The sequence below is a fragment of the Chaetodon auriga genome, chromosome 2 (assembly GCF_051107435.1).
Source record: "Chaetodon auriga isolate fChaAug3 chromosome 2, fChaAug3.hap1, whole genome shotgun sequence".
Taxonomy (NCBI): Eukaryota; Metazoa; Chordata; class Actinopteri; order Chaetodontiformes; family Chaetodontidae; genus Chaetodon; species Chaetodon auriga.
This window is the reverse complement of record NC_135075.1, coordinates 19,369,376-19,394,471: the sequence shown is the minus strand read 5'-3', so window position 1 is coordinate 19,394,471 and position 25,096 is coordinate 19,369,376. Positions and strand designations below refer to the sequence as shown.

At 44.7% G+C, this 25,096-nt stretch overlaps 1 protein-coding gene across 4 annotated transcripts in view; it reads right to left on the bottom strand.

Moving 5' to 3' along the window:
• Positions 1-622: 622 nt before the first annotated feature.
• pax7a (paired box 7a) overlaps positions 623-25,096 on the bottom strand; it is a 46,519-nt gene continuing 22,045 nt past the window's right edge. For all 4 annotated transcript variants that reach the window (XM_076760872.1, XM_076760882.1, XM_076760874.1 and 1 more), the window contains 5 exons: positions 24,806-25,005; positions 16,971-17,136; positions 16,342-16,535; positions 4,701-4,950; positions 623-3,494 (listed from right to left, as the gene is read on the bottom strand). In XM_076760872.1, coding sequence (XP_076616987.1) covers positions 3,379-3,494; positions 4,701-4,950; positions 16,342-16,535; positions 16,971-17,136; positions 24,806-25,005 — 926 coding nt within the window. In that variant the 3' untranslated portion in view covers positions 623-3,378. The remainder of the gene's footprint in view (positions 3,495-4,700; positions 4,951-16,341; positions 16,536-16,970; positions 17,137-24,805; positions 25,006-25,096) is intronic.

Sequence of the window (25,096 nt, the reverse complement as noted above, 5' to 3'; positions counted from 1 at the left end):
GACACGCTCTCAGTCTGTGTCTCTGAGTCTGGGAGCTCTCATCACTCCCTAATCACATCACCAGCACTGGAACAGTCACTGGTGGCCCGCTGGCTCCACTAATGTACACTAATGCACTTGAACACACACAGAGGACACACACACGCACGCATGGGCAAAGTACATGTATTTATGTGCATATACGTATGGATGCAAATATACAGCATGTGCACAGGTGCACTCATAAACTTAACACTTTGGCTGCAACCAGCAATTATTTCATCATTCTTCTGACCTTTTGTTTTGATTAATTCTTACATTTATGCTCTAATAAATGTCAAAAGATGCAAAATAAGACCCATCGCAATTTCCCAGAGCCCAAAGTGAAAACAGGAAATTCTCACGTGAGAAGCTGAAACCAGAGAATTTCTGTCATTTTTGTTTGAGGAAAGACTTTAAAAAAATCACTCGATTATTGATTAATTTTCTGAAATTGAGGAATCACACTCCTTCACACACACACACGTACCCACACCCACATACACACACGTACATGGTAAAACTAACTGGAAGTAAAATGGAATAGGTTTAAAAAAAAACATACAAAACAACACACGGACTAAAAAAGAGACAAATGGCAGAATCAGGTTTGGATCTTTAATTGATAACAGTTACGCCAGTGTTACAGTAAACACACCAACAGGCTGAAGGTAGTAAATACCAGTACAAGTTTCCCACTACTCTAATACTTCATACAGCAGAATAAATTATACCATGATAATATACACACATGCGGAACAGAAAAAGGAGTAAAGCAAAGCACAGATGTCAGAAAGCAACTAAACAGGTTAAGGGTCAAACAGACGGGAGGGGGGATAAGGAGTTGAATGCTTTAAATATCCAAATGTTTATTGACGCAAGTGTTAGAAATGGGTTTGATACACTAAAGACGATTCTAAAATTCTTCCTTTTGAAAATATACACATGAGTGAGGCGTCTAAGCGGAGCAGCTGGAACTGCTGCGATTCAGTGCGGAGTCAGCGTTACTTTGACTTTTTCTCCTCAAGTCTTATTGGTCCACAAATCAAAGGCGACTCGATTCAGTTTCCCAGAGCAGAGAGGCTGTCTTCACCAGCTTCATCATCATCATCATCATCATCATCATCATCGTGCTGAACTGTTTGCGGACGCCCACACCGAAGTCTCTGGGGTTCAGGTGTGTTCTGGTCCACGGTCCAGTCGTCTGGTCTGCACTAATAATCAGTCTGTGAGATCAGGTGGTCAAAAACACCCTCGAAGTGCTCTGATGCATGAAGATGTTTCATCCAGCCACCTTTCAAATATACAGCGGTCCTGTGGTCCAGGGAGTCTGTCTGTGTCACCAAGCTTTCATTTTCCATTGAGCTCAGTGTGATCCTCTTTTATACAACTTTAATTGGAACATTTTTCATGGAATTCATATTTTACTAATTTATACAAATTCATTCTTACCTGGGCCCAAAACACAAATAAAACTTTTGGTCAAAACGAGGAAACCAATTAAATACAATTAAAACAAAACCAACAGAAAACAAGCCAGTTAAGGAAACTCAAATCAAACATTTACTTCCACAGATCCCTCGCTTACCTACCGCTCAACATAGTTGTGTTTTAGTATAAAACATACTCTTTATAAACAAACAATACACAATCTGCTCCAGCTACTGTACAGTTTTCAGTTTTTAAAAGGCGACTGAGGACCGAATCCTGTCTTGAGATACGCTTTTGTGTACATCATCATCATCATCATCAACGCACTGATGCCAATGAAGGAAATCACACACATCTCAAGGGAACAGCTCGTCCTGCATCGTGTCGAAAGTCAACTATGAGTGCTACACAAATGTCTCATATCCACTATTCTTTAAATGTTTTCTTCTTTTTGTACATTTCAGTGAGTACGTCAAAGCGGGGGATTAGAGGGGGCTCCGGTCCAAACCAGAGAGGGGGGCCAATCAGTGGTGTTACCTGTGCCCTTTCACAACTGACTGGATTATATGATTTTCCAGAGTGCATGTGAATGGCACAGCTTGTGTACTTTTTAATCTCATAACAGAAAGCGTAGGAATGCTTATAGTATATTCGTAGATGGAGCCTGTGGAATGTTTCAAGGAATGTTCGTTTAGTCCGAGAGTGGAAACCAACTGAAGGTGCATTTACAAAATGTGCTAATTAGTCTATAAAAACAGAAATACTGACTGGTGATGGGAAGGGTCACTGTGAATTAGCTTTGACATTATTTTTGTGTGATTTAATCTGCTTTACACTGTTAAAGTCACACAGGGTTCCCTGGCAGATGGGATTTGCGAGGAGCAGGGGGGTGGGGGGTGGGGGGTTGAAATTGAGTTAGCCCTCCTTGGCAAGGTCCATATTTCTAAACAAAATACATTAATTTCCCCAATCCTGTTTTTGCAAACAATGCCCTCCTCCCCATGGACCGCGGCTAAGGATGGGATGGAGGTTAGAAGGGGAAAGCTATTGGCCGCCAAAACGCTGCTTTAATTCCCTGCAGAATCCATCCAGCCAGACTTCCCACAGAGTGGCCAAGTTCTTTAGGAATGTCAAGATGAATATGAAAGTGGGAAGGTCAAATCGCTCACGAACATTAGAGCTCAGGGAACAAGCAGAGGAACAGCAGCTTGGAAAACAATCATCCTCTCTTGTGTGACTGTGCCGACACGCCAAACATGCACACGCAACAGACACGCACTCCCAAATCGTCTCAGTCATCCACACTGTGTTCTACACACCAACATCGAACAGAGAAAAGAGATACGAATGGAATCAAAGAACAACATAAATCACATTAACCATAATCATATAACAGCAACAATAATCTTAACAATATCAAAAAGGAACAAGAATAAGAGTCGTTCAAACGATATTGGCTTTGTTAACTACTATGAACAGCAAGGTCAAAGTACATGTTGTTGATGGCTCTAAATGTGTGCTGGACTGCAGCCACGACAAAAAGGAACCCGGGCCAAGGCGGCGACTATCCTCGGGTGTTCTGGGGTCCTGTCTGGCCTTCTGAGCAAAACAAAACAGGGTTTGGGGCTGGGGTAGGAGTACAAGGAGCAGGCAGAGATGCCCAAATATCGAGGAGAGAGGGTGCAGAGCCGCCTGGTGGTTGACAATGGCGTGTAAAGTTTAGTTCCATTCCCCGAAGAGCCTTGTCACACCGGCAAGCGTCCCTTTCTCTGTTGCGCAGCGAGGCTGCTTGTCTGAGCGCTGATGTCATGGCCGGACTGCAGAGCGAGCAGCAGACAGGCGAGCTGGAGCTGGAGTCCAGACTTGATGGAGCATGGAGGTGGGTGGCAGAGGGCGGAGGAGAGTGGCGCAGGGTGTGTCCTGGGGACTTCAGTAGGCCTGACCCGTCTCCACCTGCAGCAGTCCCAGCACGGCCGAGTGGTCTCCAAGTTTCATCCTCCTCTGGGTGGACAAGCTCACGTTCTTAGCCAGGTAGTCCACGGCAGCTGCACAGAAACAAAAAGACAGAAAAAAAAAAACAAACAGAAACACACACGTCAGACAGGTGGTAGATTGCTGAGACATATGTCCTATTCACTTTCGTTTCATTTCTGTGATTAAGGCTGAAATAAGTTGTGGCAGAAGCGAGTGAGTCAAATGAAAAACAATTCACAGACAGAGAGTGAAAGATAAAAACCCCTCCCCTGTCCCTTGTCTGAGGTTGGCACGCCGCTGGCACGGAGCATGTGCATCCTGGTAAAGTCTCCATGCTGTCACTCAGATGGGTCCCCGTGTGTGTTCTATGTGCCAGTCTTCATTACACTTGGCATCTCTGATTTCATGCCCTCCACACTCCACATGGCCGATCATTTTCATCCTCAGACAGCAGCTCTCTCCTCTCTCCTCCATTCATTACCCATCTACTGTGCTCAATCACCATCTTAATTAACCTCACATCAGCTCACATCCGCACTGCCATCAGTTTCTTGCTGCTGACAAAACACTGGTGCGCACACACAAAACGTGACGGGTTGGCACGCGCTCACGTGCGTTCACGCACCGCAACACAAACACATTAAAAAAAAAAAAAGAAGAAGAAGAACACCAGCAGATGCACAATACACCAGATCTCAACTAAAAGCTGCACATAAACACAAACAAATGTCAGCTAGCTGGCGGTGGCTAGCTTGTTGGGGAAGTGTGCTTCATTTTACCTCTTATGAATGGCTGTGACAGCATCAGTCAATTATGTTAATCTAATAAAGCAAACTCTTTCCTGCCCTGAGGGTGTGTGCATGTGTGTGAGTGATGGAGAACAGAGAAAGAGGGAGAGAGGGAGAGGTGGGCAAGAGGACACTGTGGCCCCTGAGGGTGTGCCGTTCTTTGAAGTGGCCCTCTCCTCTTTCCCATCCAAGTGGAGTGGGGTGTGACTAAGGCAGCTCTCTATGAGGATGGTGGTGGTGCTGGTTGGTGGTGGTGTGTGTGTGTGGGGGGGTCTTTATCAAGAGCACGTGTCTGCCTCCACCAGCCAGGGTGCAAAGGTCAGGAGGCTCTCTTGCCTCGGAGCCTGAGTTTTAAATCGAGTCAACTTAAGAGGAGAAATAAAAGAATGGCCTGCTCTTGTTTGGACACATAAAATGACAAAAGCAGCTGTTTAACTCAAGCTGAACGCACCAATACAGTGTTTAGATGTTAATGCAGGGTTTACTCACTCTGGCCGTACTGGCTATACTGGTAGCCTGCAGTGACGGGGTCCACGCTGTAGCTGGTGGCGCTGTAGGTGGGGGGGCAGTATGACTGGGAGGAAGCCAGGCTGTCCACACTCTTGATGGTGTCAGAGCGCTGGCTGCAGCTGGCTGAGATGGGGTTGGAGCTCTCCAGGCTGCTGTGCAGGGGGGAAATGGAAAAGTCGTGCTGGGGCTGGGAGGGTACGGCGCTGGGGTTGCTCAGGATACTCATCACCTGGGGGGGAAGGGGGAATGAAGGATGTTAGAAATTTGGAAAATTGAGGATCAAAGCATTGACAGAGTTGAGGGAAAGTACTTTTTTTCTGCAAATATAGAGCCATCCTAGCACTTCACGGTAAAGATGCCAATAGAAATACACCATTTCAACTTTGAAATAGGGACAGGGAAAAACTTCCCCATCGTTTTTTTTTTTTAAAGAGCAGGGGGAAGGATACGAGGAGGGTGACGAGGTTAAAAAAAAAGAGAAAGGGAACAAGAGAGACTGTTTCCATTAGCTGGCGCTGCCAGTAAGTGTTCTGCTGTGGGACAGAAGGGTCCCAGGGTGATAATAGACCCACCATCCGTGCCAGACAGCCCCTGTCCTGGAGCCTGAGGCCTGAGCCCGAGCCTACAGCACAACAAGCACCAAGGGAGTCCCTAATCCCTCGCCCCTAGCCTACCCATCTCATGAATAGTAATGGAGTTGGAACTGGTAAATGATCCCCTCAGATCCCCACACAAAGTAGGCTCCACAAACCTTACTGAGGGGCCCGCTGATACTGCAGGTTGAAGCTCGCCTGAATATCACAGTGTGTATATTATTCATAGTGCATAAAAGCTTCCAATTCAATATTCTAGATTAATGTAATAGCATGTGACATTCGTCAGAAGAAGGTCTCAAAATATGTTAAAATGGAAGAGATTACCTCTAGTGCTACTCCAGTCTGAAGCACAGCGGACCAGAACACTGTGAAGAATTTTGTTTTCTTATGCTGCGAGTTTCTTTAAGTGAAAAAGGAAAGTGGAGTGTGTGAGTGTGTGTGTGTGGGAGGGGTGGTAAAAAGCGAATTGTCCCACACATGCTTCCCTCCTATAGCAGGGAAGCCTTCCCTTCAACATCAGGTTCATGTTGAGTTTTGCTATGCTGCAGTGGCCTTTGGCCCCTTGGCTGCTAAACCAATTAGCCCATCATGGAGGTGGTTACACAGGGGTGATACATATGCAGACATATGTTAGCATGCATACACACATGAATGGACACAGGCGTGCACGCACACACACGCTGCAAACATAGAGGCAATGCATGATGCGCTACGCCAGGACTATCCCACAGAGGGAAAATTAACCATATTCTGCAAATTAATCATATCTTTAGAAAAGGCCTCCCAGGAAATATAAAGCACTCGAAGCACATCAGAAACATAAAGGCTGGTTAGTCATTTCCACATGTTAATTCTATCAGTATGGAAACCCCCACCCCGTCCCCTCCACATCTGTGGACAAAGCATGTGACATCTATCCATAAGAGGGAGATTCATGGCCCTCCTCATGCTGGACACATGTGATGCTCCCTCCCATATGGGGCCGAACTGCAGACTCCGAGGAGGATGAGAGGGGTATTACGTCCTGATGGTTTGTGATGGCTCGAAGTGAAAGGGGAGAGCTTGTTAAGTGTCCTGAGAGAGACAGCTGGAGGGCATGAGTCCATTTTAGTCATTGGTTAATTGAAGCTTGATTACATCGCTTCCTTATGAAATAGAATAGCTGACAATTGGCCTGAATATTATTCATGCTCATGAAAGTTCTTCAAAAGAAAATGACTTCTTATCATTGACATTGTAGCAGTTTTGCTATTTTAGTGAATTAGGATGGGTCGGCCACTTTAGAGTCTAACAAGTGTTGTCATCTGTGAGGATGTCGCTCTTCTCCAGTTGTCCTTCCCAAAAGAGGATTCTGTCTTAATGATCTGAGTTTCGCTAGAAGGGAGAAGGTAAGCTCTTCTGGAGTAGTTGGGTTCACGTTAGCTGGGCATCAGTTAGATTTTTTTGTTGACTCACTTATCAAAGAAATTGTCCTCTCAGTTTGATGGAGGGACAGCTGGAGGTGAACTTATCTTTCAAGTGTCAGATTGCACTGGGTTGGAGTCACTTCAGCGTCTCAGCAAAGTTGCCTCCTTCCACCCACATTTACAGTATTCTATGTTATAGACAGGTCAGTTTTAATTGCATGGCTTTGCCACTTTGATGTCCCCATAAAGTTCTCTCACTTCACATTCAGGGGTTAGATGATACTGAGTCACTTCAGCTCGTAAAAAACACATTTGCAGCTGGATACCTTCACACATTTCTGTCGCTGCATGCTATGCAAAACAAAACTTTACTCATATTAAATTCTGGCGCAAAGTCTCCTTAATCTTAGCCTGTGAATTTACTCTCAGACAGGAATAAAGACGTTTTTGTTCTACTTAAATACATATAACATGCGCAAAGATTGATAGCCATTAAAGGAACATGGATTTGGATTGACAGGCTTATTGTCGATGCAACATTTGATGGAGTTTTGCTGGATGGGGTCTGGTGCACCAGGATGTTCCTCAAGTTTTAAATGACAAATCTCCGTATGCACACGGGCGCATTAAACAAGACGTGTGGAGTTTGAATTAGTGCTTCATTTAAGAGATGAGAAAAATATCTTAACAACCACATTACTTTTGCAAACATGCTCTGTACACTTTTGCAGAGAAGGCTTCCTCCCTGCCTCCCTCCCTTCCTCTCCTCCCCCCACCTCCTTCTCTTTCCTTGCATACAGCGTCCTCAGCAGCCCAGAGTTCGTTTGTTGTTTGACGTTGTGTGAGTGCTGGTTTGGGAGATAATGTGAGCCAGGACCTAGTTTAAAGGACAATGCTCCAGGGCGTTCCCTGCCTCTCTCACCCCCCTCCCCTCCCCTCACCCTCTCCTACTCCTTTTTCCGCTCCCTCTCTACAGATAGATTACTTTATAAATAATAATAAAAAAGTAATTAATTCTCTCAACTTCTGAGCCCTCCAGCCTGTGGCGAAGTGAATGGGGAAGTGTAAATTGATACAATGTGCATCCTTTCAGATAAATAAATAGCGCACTTGAGACACAAAAAGAGGCCCTTTCATACCTCCCTAATTTCTTCAACAGTCAAATTACATTTTTTTTTGTCTGCGTGAATGTTTGACGAGATGTTCTTTGTTGGATTTCTTTCCAGAATAGAACAATGTGACAGAAGCAGAGCTGAGAGAAACACTGTGAGAGTTACAAGAAAAAATAAAAACAAAAAGAAGAAGGAGGGGAGGGAGTCAGCAGCGTGCAGCGAGTGCAGATGTGCTCCAATACCACCATTTTTTTTTTATTAGAACTTCCTGGTGTTATTAGTTCTAATATCTTGTCCAATATTAAAATATGCAGCATTCATATATTTTAAACTTCGCTGTCTGGATTTAATGTGGCTCAAATTTGTGACTCAGAAAAATGATATTGTCGCCGTTCAGGCATGTGACGATAATAAGTGGGCACATGAACACTTGCATTGGACTAAAACAACACAAATTCAGAAATGTAAAGACAGGAAATGGAGCAGTGAAAATATGATAGCCTATAGAAAGCGGGTGAGGGGGGCAGAGGAGAGAAGAGAAAATGATACAGAGTGAGTGAGAGGAAAGTGGAGGCTTTGGGAAGTACAAAGACTCCTGTAGGACTGTGCTGGCCTGAGGGCTAGCCTGCCTGGAGAGCTGATAGGAGCCCCTTCTGTTCCATTCCCGGCACCAGCGCCAACACACCCCACTCCACAAATACTCTTAATCTGCGCAAGACTGGATTAGTTCCTCTGTCACCGATAGCTCCCTGTTCTGCCCAAATCAAAATGCCCCCAAGATGTACCTTTAAGTTAGGCAGAGGTCACCGGGGCAGACTGGGAAAAATGAGCACTCCAAATGTCTGTAAGTTATCTGAGTGCTGCAGAATAGCATCTTGCACCTTAGCAGATCTGCCTGGCCGATACTCGCTGCAGCAGAGAATGATTAAAGATCCACAGTGATGACACTGAATTTCAGATCAATATTTGAAGGCCAGTCCTGAGGGTGTGATTACAGGAAGAGAATAGTGTTTAATTCTGTGACCCGGGAGTCACACAGATCCAGTGTCTGGAAAGTGTCTGACTTTGAGAACAGCCGAAATATTAAATAAAGACTCTTGAAATATATACATATAATATACACACACAGGAAAAAAAATCCTACTTATTTACACTGATAACTTTGCTAAATTAAACCTCAACTTTCATCCTTTCAGATCCTCATTTAAAATGTCTAAATAAAACACATAAAAACCTGAAACAAAACCAACCAAAATGTAATAAATAACAAATAAAAATATCAGGGACCCCCCCACCCAAGTCAGTCGACTCCTGCTCCCACAGTGTTCCACCCTTCCCCCATTCCTCACATGAGAGGGCCGGCCCAGCGGGCAGTAAGGCCCCTCATCTGAGCAGACAAAATGACTATTTAAAAATAACAGTGATTGCATAAATTGAATTAAAGCGTTTTGGTCACGGTGGAGGTGGCGCGAGGGGTGGCGTGGGGCCACAGCAGACAGCCAGGATGGTGGCAGGCAGCAGATGACGGGCTCTGGCCTGCATGCCACTGCGTTAATTGGCCGCGGCACATTAATAAAAACTGAAAAGTGTCTTCCAGCGCCATAGGATGAAGAGACAGAAGCAGAATGAGAGGTAGAATGGGTGGAAAAGGCGGGAGGGGCGGGGGTTGGTGCTGGAGGGAGAGAAACGGGCCTTTGAAGAATGTGCTGCATATGGGGGGCTGGGGTGGGGTGCTAATTGTGTTCAATTAATTGGCTGATTGGCACTGACAGAATCTGGGCATTGACAAGGCAGGCACAGATGAGGACGATTAGTGGGCACTGGAACAAGCTGTCACTCCTCACAACATGTTAGCCGCCCTGCGCCTGTGTCTCTTCTCCCTGCGCGCCATGAAGCTGCTCATGCATACAAAGGAAGCGAAAACAAGCGGAAATGGACTCGAATTCATATTTATTTTTGGGGTTGTCCTCACCCCCTCTCTGTGTCTTTTTGCAAATTTTCATTAAACTAAATCCTCTCCAGCCCACTTTAGCTCGTGCTAGCCTCAGTGTTCAAGAAAGCACAGCTGCTCAAGCTGGAAGAAGGTCCCCCTCCCTCTTAAACATCATGCAGTATAAGCTATAAACTTGGCCCCGCACTAACCAGAGGTTAATATGCCGTCTATTGGACTGCAATTGGAGAACGTGTGGGGAGCAATCCTCTATTCTCTGCTAGTGATATGCTTGAGTAACTATGGGATGGATTCAGCCACTGGGAACAAGAGAGGCCCCTTCAAAGCATGCACACACACACACACACACACGCACACACACACACACACACACACACACACACAAAGACTTCAACTCTCCGCACCTTGCACCAACGCCTCTTCTAAATTAAACGGCAGATTTTCTGATTCCAGGAGAGTGGTTACAGCGAGGCAGGCTCTGTAAGTGTGTGAGGGAGCAGCTCCAGAAGGAAAGCGAGGCAGATCGAGGGAGCAAAGGAGAAAAAAGGGGGAGGGGGGGGGGAGGGGGGTTGTTTGCTAAAAACAGCAGGGGCCAGGTCTAGTGAAAAATGTCAGGTCAAATTGTTCTTGACAGTGTTAATATCTGCACCTCATAGCCATAATTACATGTAAATAAATAGTGAAATAGCTCTCAGCTGGAGACTGAGAGGGGAGAGCTGCTGCATGAGACAACCAGCTGAGGACCCAACCACCTCCCATATTCTCATCTCATTGTCAGGAGGAAGAAAGGAAGCGAGAGAGAGAGAAACACACGCACTGAAGCATGCTGGCAGGAGATACTCATATTCCTAGCATTTATTTACAAAGGCTAAGAAAACGGTTAGTGTTAGATCAACTTTGCAAAAGGGGTCTCGAGCACGAGTCCACAGTGAAGCCGGGACCAGAACACCAATGAGGGACATGCAGTAAGAGACGGGGGGAAGAAGGGACTGAATGAGAAAATGTGGGTGAGAGAAGAAGTCAGAGAGAGTATTAATCACATCTATGCACCTGTCAGAGTGGCATCTGGAACTAAAAGGAACCACATGTAGCTAGACAACATCCCGAGACCTCCGGCTAGCAGGACAGGTTCACAGCAAACCAGTCCTCCTTCTTCCCCCGGCTGTCCCACAACCCCCTGCACCCTGACCCTTGACCCCGAAGAGATAGGTCACCCAGTGTATGCCCAACAGACACTTCACCTGCCTTACAGACTGCAAGTATTATTATTATTATTATTATTATTATTATTATTATTATTATTATTATTATTATTATTATTATTATTATTATATTGTTGTTGTTGTTGCTTCAGTGCAAGTCACCTTCAAATTGAGGTTGGAAATCTCAGATGAGCATGTGACACAATGTCTGTGTGTAATAGGTATTTTAGATAGGATCGATGTCTGTGCCTATACTTTAATAAAGGCAGTTCCACTCTCCACCTTATAGGCATTTCAACTGCGTGGGACACACAGCATGTGAATCAGTCTCAGTCATTTTCCTCCTTAAATCCCCATCTTCTAGGATTTACTGAAATTCATATTGGCTGCCTCTGCAAGATAAATGTAAATCACATTCCCTTATATTTACTATTTATCAGGATGCAGCAGCTCACTTTCAGCAGGAAATATCTCTCACCCGCACACAAACACCCTTGCATTTAAATAGCATTTTTATTGTCCGCCATAGCCTTTCATCTGGGCGTAGGGAGAAGAGCTGCCTCTCCAGGGGAGAGAGTTGGAGCAAGAGAGGAAGGTGGGGAGAGAGAGGGAGAGAGCAAAGCACTATTGGCAAGGCATCATGGGATGACAAAAAGCCAAATGGAGGGAAGGAAGGTTGGTAGGTGAAAAATAGATTATGAATACATAAAGCTCAGACCAAAAATATTTTGGAATGAAAAAGAAAATGGCTTCACTTGGGTGCTCGGGAGACCTAAAAGATGGAGTGAGCAACAAATGGCTCAGGTACACAGACGGCTAGTAAGCTGCGGTGCCGTCTCAGCTAGCAGCAAATGAGGCCCATGTGTAGAGCTGCAGCTCTGACCATGATGTGCTCTATGAGTGGCTCTCTGGGTCTATAAATTGTCATAAAGCTTTTTAGACTGAGAAACAATGCTATCAGTTACGTCTTATTCATAAAAGCGATAATCCTTACAGATATGAGTCTCTGCAAGCTGCAGAAACAAACATGATCTCACAGAAGGCGAAGGCCAGCGCGACACGAGGACGACCGCGATGTGTGCAGAGGTAAATTTCTGGTGTCACAGTCACAGAATCTTTCCTCAGAGTTCAAAAGTGTTGCAAAACAACAGCAAACACTAATAATCTGTGCAGAAACAGTATAGCCAGTGGATATGATTTACAGTCCCTGGATTTTCTTGGCAGCTGCCAACAGCAGGTCTCTTTTTTCTGAAAGCCTCTTACATCTTTTTTTATACTTGCCAAATTGAAACAGTATTTGTTTTAATGGGAGTTCTAATTAACCAGTATGTATTCCCCCTCTTGCTCTGCGAGTGGCTGAGCTATGAATGCAGGCTATGTGCTCATCCCCTTTGATTTGTTGTCAGTGGAGCCTGCCAGCTGACACAGTGCCCGGTGAGAGGCTTAATGCCCAAGTTTTAATAATGTGGGGGACTACATGAATCTCCCCCTCTCATTGGTATTCAGGTGCAAAATGTCTTGTTAGAAGTCAGGGAGGGAGGCGGAATGAAGCCAGCGCTCCAGATTGTTCCGTACATTTTCCCCTCTCCATTTTTTTTTTTTTTTTTTTTTTTTTTTGGCAACGGCAGAGCTTGCTTCTTAAAAATAATTCATCCCGTTTTTAAAAGAAGCGTCTGCGTGAGCTAATGGAAGAGCAGCAGCACAGTTTGGAGTCTCCCCTGGCTTATCTCTCTCAGACAGTTGTGGGGAGTCGCTGGTGAGCATGGTGTCAGCGTGCGTGGTACGGTGCAGCGCGGCGCGGGCAGGCAGGCCTGGGGACACAGATCAAAGGGAGGCAGGGGTGAGAGCCGCTCTGCCTCTGATCCCGTGTACGTGTGTGTGTGTGTGTGTGTGTGTGTATGTGTGGAGGCCCGGCCCACTCACACAGCCCAAAGGCCCTCCTCAGATACACACACACACACACTCACACGCACATCCTTGTCATTCCAAAACACACAACACTTTCATAAAACTGCAAAACAGAAAAAAAAAGTTCCTCACAAAACTTTGCGAACTTCCCTCATCAAAACAGCAATAAAATCTCTGTCCACCGCACCTATAGAGTTCACCGACTTCCCCCTTGGCCTACCACATGTCCCTGTCATGCTGAATAACCTCTAAACACCACTCAGCAGCACTGCAAAGCATTCAACGATGCGTTTCCCACTTAGACTCTGCAAGAAAAATGCCTTTTCTTCTTTTTTTTTTTTACAGCCTGGTGTCATTTTTTTCTAGAAATTTCTCCAAAGAGTGAAACCCAAGCTCTGCCACCGAGCTCTTCTCGCATGGCTTCAGCTTTCCAGTCAGCGCAGTTGTTTTCTTTCCTCTCCCAGCAGGTGTCCCTGTCATGCAATAATGAGGAATTTAGCCCAAATGTCTCCCCACAATTGCAATGAACACTGAACATGAACACTGCTTCAGAGAATCATTTGAAAAGTATCTCGAAGGCCCTTCCTATTACCAGGTTTTGTTGAAAATAGACAATATTCTGGAGAGATGACTGTAAAAGCGTGACCTCTTCAGCTAAAGGAAAGCAAATGGTGCTTATTTGTTTTCTAGTATGCAAAATTTAAACTGGAAGCATCACGAAGGCCATTTGAAAGGTCAAGACAAAGGCCTGTTTCAAACAAAATATTAAAAATGAAAAAAGCCGTAATGAAAAAGCAGACATAAGCTTAAATCTTCAGGGAAATATAGAAAAATACTGGAATGCCGTCCTCCGTGCCCTTGCTTTTCCTTCTTACCAACACCTGCTGTGCTGCTAAATGAAACAAGACCAACAACAAAACACACTTCTGGTTTCATACCTTTTGCCCAGCCATGCACAGCTTCACTCTCACCACCCCTAATATACTGCCTCCCTCGACCAGCCAAACACGTTGTATATCCCACAATGACAGCAACCAGTTTGAGTGTGCATGGCTTTTCCACCGCCTGTAATGGGAAAATGTGTGCTGTCGGGATAGGTTATGGGATTGGGATGGACGCGAGCTCCTGTCGGGACTGCTGAACGCTGCAGGATTCCATTACAGACTTGGCACCTCGCCACCGCAGCCCATTTACTGGGAATCAGAGAATTTTTGTCAATCTTTACAGCAACAGCTAGGCCATCAATGCCAGACACTTGAAGAAATAGCTTGCACATACCAATGCACAAGCATATCTCTTGCAAACAGATGCTGTCTGTAACTTACAATATCAAATTCTCATTTCCATCTCGATAGACCGTCTCTTTGTGTTGCTTTTTTTTTTCCATTACAGGGAAGGGAAAACAGGAGAGTGGAAACATGCTGTAAATCATGAAAAACAAACTGCGAGGTGTCGAACGCGGGTCGATAATTTCCCAAAGCTGAAACTGATTTGCCGTTTGAGCGAAATTTGTTTAAATGCAAAAGACAAAAAAAAAGTGTGACTCAGATGAGGTAAACTTAGTGTTTATTGTGTGAGTTTTATGTGGTTAGCTGCATGTTTGCACAGAGTGAGAGAGAGGGAGAGGAAGAGAGAGAGGGAGATGAGGGCTGCCCAGCCCAGCAGGACGCTGCACCACAGACTGAACTCTGATTCTGCTGTCAGTGGGAACATTCATCTCCATGCTGAGAGACTGATAGGAATGCCACACAGCATTCTGCATGCATTCAATACATTTCAATTCTGTGCAGTGCAAACATGGTGTGACACCTCAAAACATCCACACCACATGCTTATGACCCCCTCTAAAAATTAAAACACCACATCCACAATTTAAGTTCGAAATAAAAAAAATTTCAAAACAATTCAGGTGTTTTTTTTTTTTTTTTTTTTTTTATAAACATTAATCAAACCCACTTGATAGAGTAATTGAATAGGGAAAATCCATGCTGTACAGTTGCCCAAAGGCTCCTGTCCTAATCCCCACTATGACAGGAAATGTTTAATATCCCAACACATTCTTGAATGCCTGTGAAGAGAGGGAGAGAAAGCGACAGTGCACCCCATGCCAGTATTAGAGAGAGCCATTAATGAAAAAAAAAAAAAAAGCGACTCCATGTTCCTGGTGTTTTTCTGCAGGTTTGCAGTGAGAGCATTAGCAGTTAAAGCCCCTGTGCCACGATTAACAATCAAACACGCTGTGAGCCTCCATGTTATCCTCCGTCGCTCCAGCAGGAGAGAAAATCTCTTTTTTGTCACAAAATCCTTAATTCTTTCTTCTCTGAAGAAAGAGGGTAATACCAAGAATGTTTCCAATCTGCTTTGAGAAATATTTGAAGAAAAAAAAAAAACTCCCAATAAAACACGTGTGAACGACGGGGTAATTGTGGACAAATGCAGCATTGAAATTCATTTTCAACTCTTTACACACCATTTCAATCTTATTTTCTGCCTGTTAACCACATCTTGTTGGTGAGGGTGGGCAAGACTGGCCAGTATTGATGGGTAATTGTGTATAATTCACTCCGTACACACGATTTGCATCAATACAAATCATTTTTCATTCTGTGCTACTTAAAGCTCAACCCTTACCATAGAGTCGCATTTAAACGCTCATTAATGGAGGTGTCCAAAGAGGTTAACATGTGAAATCCGGCGCTTTTCAGAAGAGGACGCAAACAAACCCGCACATATGGTATTGCACGTTAAGATGGCAGAGAAGAGAATGGGTAGAGATGTTTTTGGGCTTCTATAGATTTAAACTGCAATTAGCAGACCCAGGATCCTAAATAGTCTGGGTGATGTTTTTCTTTATCATGACAGGAGGGCACAAGATCATGTGAAGTGGCCAGCAGGATAAACCTACAGAAAACCCCCAATGCAGAGAGCACGTTGCCTCTGTCACTGCCTGGAAATCACGCAGCAAAGAGATGAGGAAAAACACTCATAGCACTGGAGTCTTCCAGCTGCAGACAATTACGAGAAGAAGATTATGGGTCTACATTTATAAGCTTTAGCTAATTATTTCATCTGCATGTGTTCTCTCTGCGCTGCGCGGGATTTAGATGTCCCAGGAAAGTCGAAACCGCTGTTTGGAGCAGCTTGAGCACTTGCGGTACTATCAAGATGAATTTTAATTTGTTGATGTTAATCCAATTGTTTTACAAATGTAGCAATTTAGAGTAGCTAAAATAAATCCAGGGCTTTGGAAGACGAACATAAAAGCCCACACTGGCAGTTATTTTGCTGAACATGCTGTTTCTGAATTTTAATTTCAGTCAAATACAATTACATATTCTGAGCAGCGAGAGGAGGAGGAGGGGTGGAGGTGGTAGACTGAAGGATGTGAACACTACCTACATGCGGGAACATTATATACAAGCAGGTGAAGCTAATTTGGACTGACCTGTGGGGAGAGCCCGTTGCCGACAGGGTTCATGTGGTTGCTGGATGCTGAGGGGCTCATGAAAGTATCGGAGTAGCTGGAGAAGCTGTGGCGATTGGATGAGAGACCATAAGCAGAGCTGCTGTCAGCGCTCAGACCTCCCTGGTGCATGGAGGATGGAGGCAGGGGTTGGGGTCTGTGCAATGTGCTGCCCTCTGACATGAAGAACAACACAAGGAGTGCACAGGTAAGAGGGGACTGAGGAAAAAATACTTCTGTTTGAGGCTATACAAGAAGTAGCCTCACAAGATAAGGTCAGCATGTTGTCAGTCATTTGTTGCGTGTCCTTCTTTCTACATTAAAAGTGCCTCAAAGAGCAGAAGCGAGAAAATAATTGAAGGCTTGTTTCTGCTCCACTGTGACAAAGATGTGATTGTAAACATAACTACTTGCTGCACGGTTCTTATATGCTGCACATGGTTCATATGAAGTTGAGAATCTCATTAACATGAACATGAAATATGACATGCAACAAATGAATAGGACTAATGCAATCTTTACCAAAATTAGATTAAAGTCAGAGTGCAGAGCATGGTCTGTTTTCGGCCTGAAATCCTGTGTGTGTGTGTGCAGAGGGTGGTGGGTCTTACCCTGCGATAGCGTGGTGCTGGGGTAGCTGGAATCCGGTAGCTGGTATGTGGGTAAAGTTGGCATCCCTGTGGGTGGGAATCCTCCAGGAAGCAGATGGTTGAAGGCTGCTAGCTGATTGGCCCCGGCCTGCTTACGCCACCGAGCTCGCCTGTTGCTGAACCACACCTGTAAAGACGAATACACCCAACTTGAAATCAAAGCTTCGAATTCTTTATTTTTACTCCTTTTCAGCTTTGAATGTCGAAAGTTGCTTTATTTTCCATTTACTTTAACCCCATTTATGTTGCTACTGTGAGCATCTGACTGCAGTAGACGCTCAGTGGAGGCTCCTGCCACCTGTGATTAATCTGCCTGTTAGCGTGAGTGGTGGTGCTGCTGCTGGTAGCTGAGAGTCTGATGTCCCTGTGGGAGCAGCCATAGAGGCTCAGTGGTCCGTCCCTGTTGTTCTTAAGGCCTGAAGCTGTGATCTGTGTAAACATGCTGCCCTAAGCCCCCTTCAGAGGGAAGAAGTCATTTAAAGGTCAAACGTAGGCCAATAGCCTCCACACCACACACCTCAAGTATGTTTGTGAAGCTATTCGATGCTTTGAGAGAGGCTATTACTTTCCTGGAGACACAGAGACACATTAACCAGTGTGCTAACACTGTGCTGTTCTGATGTGGTTGTTTTTAAAGTTTTAAAAGTCAGTGTGACGAGAAAGAAAGCATTTTAACTTTGGAGTAGAGACACCGAGCTTCAGCTAAGGCTGCAAATGGCAAAATGCTCACAAAATGAGCAGCACCAAGTTCCCTGAATGAAAAGGGGGGAAAAATAGGACTCTTTTGAACCGCAAAGATTTACACTTTTTAAAAAGGCTTCTGCTTCAACAAAACATGAATATAATCAGGCCCTTTTGAAAAGAGCCAGCAACCTGTTCCATTTACCCAAGACAAGGCCCGGGCTTCACTGTGTGCTAAGGGTTGAAGGACATTGATCTATGCCTCGCACAGGCAATTCATCAGAGTTTAATACACTGTCAGCGCAGTTCATCTACTGTTGTGTTTCAAACGGCCCGGGCTATTGTGAGCGCACATGAAAGAGGGGGACAAAAGCCCCTCCATACGCCACAGAGAACAGTGGACACAAAGAGGGGGCGTCCCTTTTAAACAGGTCTTAAAGAGGGACACTTTCAAGGGGACTTACACAGTGACATACTCACTGCTTTTCGGGGTCTGCCTCTTTTTGTACACACAAACATACACATAAACTCGTATAGGCCTACAAGGGATCTTAGCCCAACGGAGATCTTAATTTGAATGTGGTTCTTTTCCCACACGGTCACTGCCCCTGTAAAGACCAGGTGATTTTTTTATGCCTGTAGCTCGGTTTAGTCTTACTAGAAAGAGAACATGGCGCAACAGGCGATGACTGTGTCGGGCGAACCTCAATTATGCAACTGGAAAACCAACAGGAAATCTTTATCTGAAGCCCGATCGCGTCTAAAGAGCCCGTTTGAATCCCTCAATCAGCTATTCCAAAACAAATGTGGTGAGTGGCTCCAGTGAAATTTCTGCTATTGGGATGTAGTGGAGCGTGGTCCGAGGTCTGAACTAAGCTCCTACTGGGCCAGACAAACAGCTGCCTGGCCCAGGGGAGGGGGCACGGGGGGCACACCCCTTTCTTCCACACACTCCCCATCACCCCACCCCGCAGTGCCACTTCACCTCCGACCTCATCCACTCACCCCACCCCTCTTTTATGTTCACTTTAACTTCCTTCCCCCCGTTGTCATCCAAGCTGAGGAAGGAGGTGTTCCATCATGGCAGACACAAAACTCTTAAACACTGAAGTCTGCTTTCCTTTCACCACTGTTTCACTTCCTTTTCCCGCTGTCTGCCACTCGACTGTTTCCAGTGCATCATGTAGATTGATTTGCAGCTTCTCTGCCACAATGTTACGTCTTCCCTTGGAAAAACAGATATGATTCCATGGTTCTCACCACTGCAGATTGAATCTAAATTTATAAATCCTTGCCTTTCACCAGATTTCTAATAAAAGCCTTTGTGAATACAGAGCTGGTTCTGTGTTTACTTCATGGACTTGTTTTGATTGTGTGGGGAACTCATCTTTCAGCTAGTGATCATAAAACAAAGGGAGTTCCTTTTCTGATCCAAGCCTCTCTCCTTGAAGTTACATTTATATACCACTAAATTATTGGTTTCATTTTAAGAAACACTTTGCATCTCTTGCTCCAAATCGCAGTTGATTTTTCCGATACTATACCAAGACGCCAGTCCTTCCTGAACCAAGTGCTGTGACCACTGAAACGTTTAATCTGTAGGATACTGTAGGATGAAATACGCTGTCAGTCAATTTTGGCTGATACGTTTGGCAGATATTTGCAACGTTTCTTTACTAAGTTGATGAAAAATGTAAAATCCTGTCTGCGTTAGGTTTCTCTCAACATGCACTTTTGCAAATTATTCTCAAATAAACATTGTCTCTCAGTGTCTGATCACAATCCCTTCGGCTGGCAGAAAAACTCACATTGAGGAAAGTCAGTGAAGGGTGTCCTCATAATCTATTGGGAATTTACTGCATTCACAGGCTTGAGGAGGCTTGATTCAATGCTAATACATTAAACTTACTATAACGACCAAACAGGCTGCAGCTCTGTTGATTAAGTGTCCACAAAAGCTGACTGCAGTCTGTCCACTTTAATATATGGGGCAAGAGAGGAGCATGTGCCATTGAGTGACTTTGTCCAACAATCGTCAGGCTCTCAGCACAGACTGGGATAAACATGCACACAAGTGGCAACGCACATGCGCACAAGCTAGTGCCCATACGCTATCACACACATGCATACATTACGAGCACAGTCTTATACGTACACACATTCACTCTCACACGGACTAACACACAGCCTGGAGCTGAGGATTTGAGGCTGCGCTCTGGAACCTGATCACAAAGTCACCTTGGACCACAGATTCTCCTCTGCTCTCCACAATCCGGTTTAATTCTCTGCAGTACAGAGAGCTGCAGCGCTCCTCCATGTCTCCCCTATCTACCTACAAGTGTGCCGCCGAATTCATGTGGCTCACTTCTGTTTCCTTTTCACGGACTAAAAGGTTTCCCTGGATGCGGTGCACTTGTCTGCGCTGCATCTCTGAATGGTTGAGGAGAAAGTTTGGGGAGGATAGAAGAGCAGTAACCCATCTTATAGAAGTCAAGCCTGGCCCTGCTGGTGAAACAAAAGAGGAAGGCTTGAGGAAGACACAGCCGGAGGAGGGTGAGGGTTGTTGAAGAGGACAACTGGGAGATTGCAAACCTCAAACCTACAATCGGATATCAAACCTGCAGTAAGCAGCAGCCACCACATTCACAGTTGCAGTCCTCAGTTCAAGTTCCTCGCTTTAATCTCCCATTCATTGTCAGCCAAAAGAATCAATTCATAGCGATCAAGTGGCATTTTGCATTTTCTTATCGCTGATCAGCGATAATACACACACTCCAAACATCGTAAACGTGTGACACTGCACTGCAGTAAAAACCTCTGTCTGTTGTGTCTCTTAAATAGGATCACTCATATTTCAGAATTCCCCGTACAGACAATCCTCCATGAATTATTTTGTCAAAGACAAGCAGAGAATATGTGACGCCTTTCAGGAGCCAATTTGCAACATTCGGTAGATGAATACCAAGAGCCGAGATAATGACAAAACAAAATGTGCTGCTGACTTCATATCCACAAAAACACAGAGGGGTGATGCAACCAGCCTCAACATACAAATCCTCTTCTGTCTCATACCACGCAATGCCCCCCTCCCTCACACCTCCTCCTCCTCTCTCCTTCCCCTCTTCTTTCCCCTCTCTCTGATTCCCTCCCTGCTTGCCTTCCAGACTGGCACTATGCTAATTAAAGTAGCTAGGAGTGTGAATTTGAGAGGAGAGTGGGATTAGCTTGATAAGTATCAGGAGTACAGAAGCACTGTACCAAAGTCATTTAAATTCTAATAATAAGAAACTGTTAGAACATTCACACTGATGCATTGCAACAATTTCTCCCCTGCAATCTACACAAATCCTATTTATTCCTTTATGAAACATAAACCCATACTGGCGGGAATACAGTTGCCTGTTGGGTTTGGTTGTCACCACTCAGCTCCATTGTGATTTTCTCTCTTGCCGCTGGTACTCGACTGATATTATAACAATCAGGAAACTGCGTATTACCTCCTGATACCTCCCTGTGGGATTATATTTTCACTCGCTATGTTGAAAACTCGCTGAAAAAGCGTCAGCATGAGTTCGAATCTGCCTGTGTTGGTCTGTCACACAGAGCTATGGAGGCCAGACACAGTATCCATTTGGGTGTTTTGCCTGTGCTCATTCCATGCATCAACAGGCCAGCACAAGCCACAGATAAAGAGAGAAACTTTTTACCAAATTGATTTGCACGCTTCGTAAAAAGCAATGCTTATACCTTATTAGATTCCACTAAGTATAATAGCTACATGCAGAATGTTTATTGGTAATGAAAGAGGATCTATGTGACAGATTTGGTAAAGTGAGCCAGAGACGGCATGCTGAGATGATGAGCCTCAGCAGAGACTCTGGAGTCACTCTCTTAAAAACTTCAGTCTAAATAGAGGAGAATGTAATTTTCTTCATCTGTGAGCGCTGATTTACAGCGGCCTGCAGCCTATTGCCTGCGCCCCCTCCCACCTGGTCAACCCCTCAGAGGGAGCGGACACAAACGATGCTCTTTTCGCTAATAGCTCATGGAATGACTCTGCTGCCTGCTCCTGTTAAAACTGAGGGGTTATCAGATGGAAAGTGGCAGCACACACTGCATCAGCGGAGCATAGACTGAAGGTAGGCTTGGCAGTATCCCCTCCCACTGAGACAGCCTGGAACTAATTGCTGAGAGATACGGATCATATCCCACAATTTGTCAGTTGGGGTGATAAAACCATTGCATGGGCTCACGGTGGTGAAGGAGTGCTGGTAGCTCTGCTGAAAGGGGCAGCAGGGCTGATAAAGATGGATGGTGAAAGGGTCTTAAAATGGCAGGCGAGGGCAGACACAAGGGAGTTAGCTCTGTTTATGAGTTTAGGTTGTGAGTCAGCGCTAAGCCAAACACTCGTCACTTTCTCTAGAATCTAGCAGTTTAATTTACAACACAGCTTTGGGCTGTGGCGGTTAAACACAGCCACGTTTGAGCCTCATGAGTGCACTTCACCTCTACAACCAACCTGAACAAAGCGCTCCCCGCATTATCACCATGTTTAATGACAAACGGATAACAGTGAAGCATGACCGCAGACACAAATTTCAAGTTAAAATATGAGTCTGTGGGAGCACCAACACCCCCTGCCTTTAGTTTCTTTCTAAGCCCCAAACACCGGTTCATCTGTGAACGACATCTGGAAGATGCGTCATTGCAGCTGTGCTGGAGAAGCTTTGCTCTCAGGCCAAAGGGTCTCCTCTCTGCTGCCCTGTGATGGGCCTTTTGGGCACCTACGTGAAAGCCCAGCTGGTGGACATTTAGAAACAACACCCAGATGCACACACCATCAAATTCACATGTAACAAAGTTCTGGTTTATTCTACCTTTACTATCAAATTCTTCATTAAAAATCTGAATGTTGATGTTTGTGTGGTATTTCCCATGATTATTCTGAATCTGTTTAAAAACTTTAAAAACTATGATTCTTTTGAGGTGCATTTAGTGGAAACGCAAGAACAAAACTATCAGATTAATTAAAACGTATAATTATCATCCTATATAATTATCCTGCTTCATACATACTGACCAAACTGCAGCTCGTCTTTAGGCATTATTTGTTTTGGCTGCTAGAGCCTCTTTCTTCATTACCTTCTCAGAAAATCAAGTTTGAGTTGACCTTTCCAGACTTTCAAAGCCTTTAAGAATTAGATTATGAGGAAAACAGCATTAACAAATTATAGCCATGACTCAAATTCTTCAGGTTCTCACATGACATCATTTAAGTCTATTATCTAACACCAAAGACACAGCAGTCACTCTATTTTCTTTCTTCTCTCGCTGTCATGTTTGGATATTTTTGTCAGACTCCATGCACACATAGGTGCTAATAAAAGAATGGATTTTATTCTCAAACCTGAGCTTTTACTGCTCTACATGATGACTCGAATTGAATAAAGTGATGCATGTGTACGTGGCATTTAGTTTACTTTAAGCTCTGAAAATCAATCAAAACATGTGGTTTGTACAATTATGTGGCTATTAGGAGTACTGGAACTCAATCTACAAAATGCTAAATTGAATTTACAGTCCGGGTATTTATTTTACCGACGTGTCCGACTCGATTTTCAATGAAAGTTATTGATGCTTTCAGTTCTTCCAACTCTTGCCCACATTTACCTTTTATACAGTCAAGAAAATCCTAATATATCGCCTTATAACAGCCATGAGATAAATTTCTCCTCCCTTGAGTGAGGCATTAAACACTCAGACATATAGGACATCCTTGCATGTTGGGGGGTTTCAAGATGGACAAAGACATGTGTGGAATTAGTTACCCCAACTGCATGTTTGTAGTGTGATGAACAGTTAGCATGCGGTGAAGAGTTTGGGGGCTTCAGAGGGAGTGTGAACGACTGTGGTAAGAGGAGAGGGGCGCCCCAGACCTTTCTTTCTTTCTTTTTTTTTTTTTACTAGCGGTTGATTGATTAATGTTGTTGTCGGGGCATAGGGTCCCTAGAGAGGATGAGGAACCCTGTGTGATATGTGGAGGGTTTTACAAGCAGCGGCAAGCTTGAAAGTGATGGGATGAGATCCTGGCCAAAGGCCGAAATGAGAAATCCATCAGGAATGCATTCCCTTTCTCTCTTCTCCTCTTTTTTTCTCCCTCTCTCCGTCTTTGGAAGAACAGCTGCTGCCATAACTCTACTGTACATATCTTCCCTCAATCTTACATACAACCGCTGGGCACCCAGGCTGTCAGACAGGTTCCATGGTCTGAGGTGTGAAGATGAGGAGCGTCTGCGTCAAACATGGCCAACATGAAGGCTAATGGTGGGCAGCAAAGCTCCCTCACATTCACAGAGCAATGCAGTAAAAAGGGCAACTTCCCTCTGACAGATGAGTAAATCATTGCCATGGGTAAGAAGAGAGCAACCTTATTATGTTTTTAGATGGAGCACCTTCGAGCATCAGTTCAGTGAAGTGCGATGCTTTTTACCGTGGGATTATTTGCTGTTCAGGCGGCACAGATCCCTGTGAGGCCTGCACAAACACAGTGTGAACCTATTTTTCTAAACTGTTCACAACCCTGAGCTACTGCAGCACATTGATGTTTGCAGGCGGAGTTTTTACAGTTAGCGTAGCTTAATTGCACGTATTTAAAGCATTGGATCAGCCAAAATTTGGGGGGAAAGAAGCAGATTTTGTCACTTCCGGCCGTGCTGATAGTTTCGATTTTATTTGTCCAGAATTTGGCTTTGAAAAATTACATTTGAAAAGTGAATGGCAAAGTGTCTTTCTAGAAACAAACGTCATTAAGAACAGTTTTCACTGGAACTGTCTACCAAATTAACAGTCCCAATAAAAAAACGTTGTATGTTCTTTTGTTCATCCAGATTAACAGGGACGCTGTTCCTGGAAAGATGTGTTGCATTTAATGTTTTTAAATGCAAATTCCTCCATTTCTATTGAGGTGGAGGGAGAAATCTCATGGACGGATGCTTCAAACAAATTCAAGTTCACCTGTCTGCATAGCAGGGTAGCACCATATGAATGTACATGTGTTAACAGTTTGGGTGAACTGACATGCAGGCATACTGCAGCACTCGTACTGTATGTCTAACCTGTACTCTCGCCTCTGTGAGTTTTGTCCTCTGAGCCAGCTCTTCTCTGGTGTAGATGTCTGGGTAATGTGTCCTTTCAAAAGCCTTCTCCAGCTCCTCCAGCTGCTCAGCTGTGAAGGTGGTGCGACTGCGTCTCTGCTTCCTCTTCAGGGGCAAGTCGGGCTCCGAATCTACATCTGAACCATCGTCCGTGCGGCTGCCTGAGGTGAGAAGAAAAAGACAGAGGGCCATCTGTGTGATCACGAAGTGAAAACAAGTTCAGGAGTCTTTTGTGTGAATTAACCGAGGGGT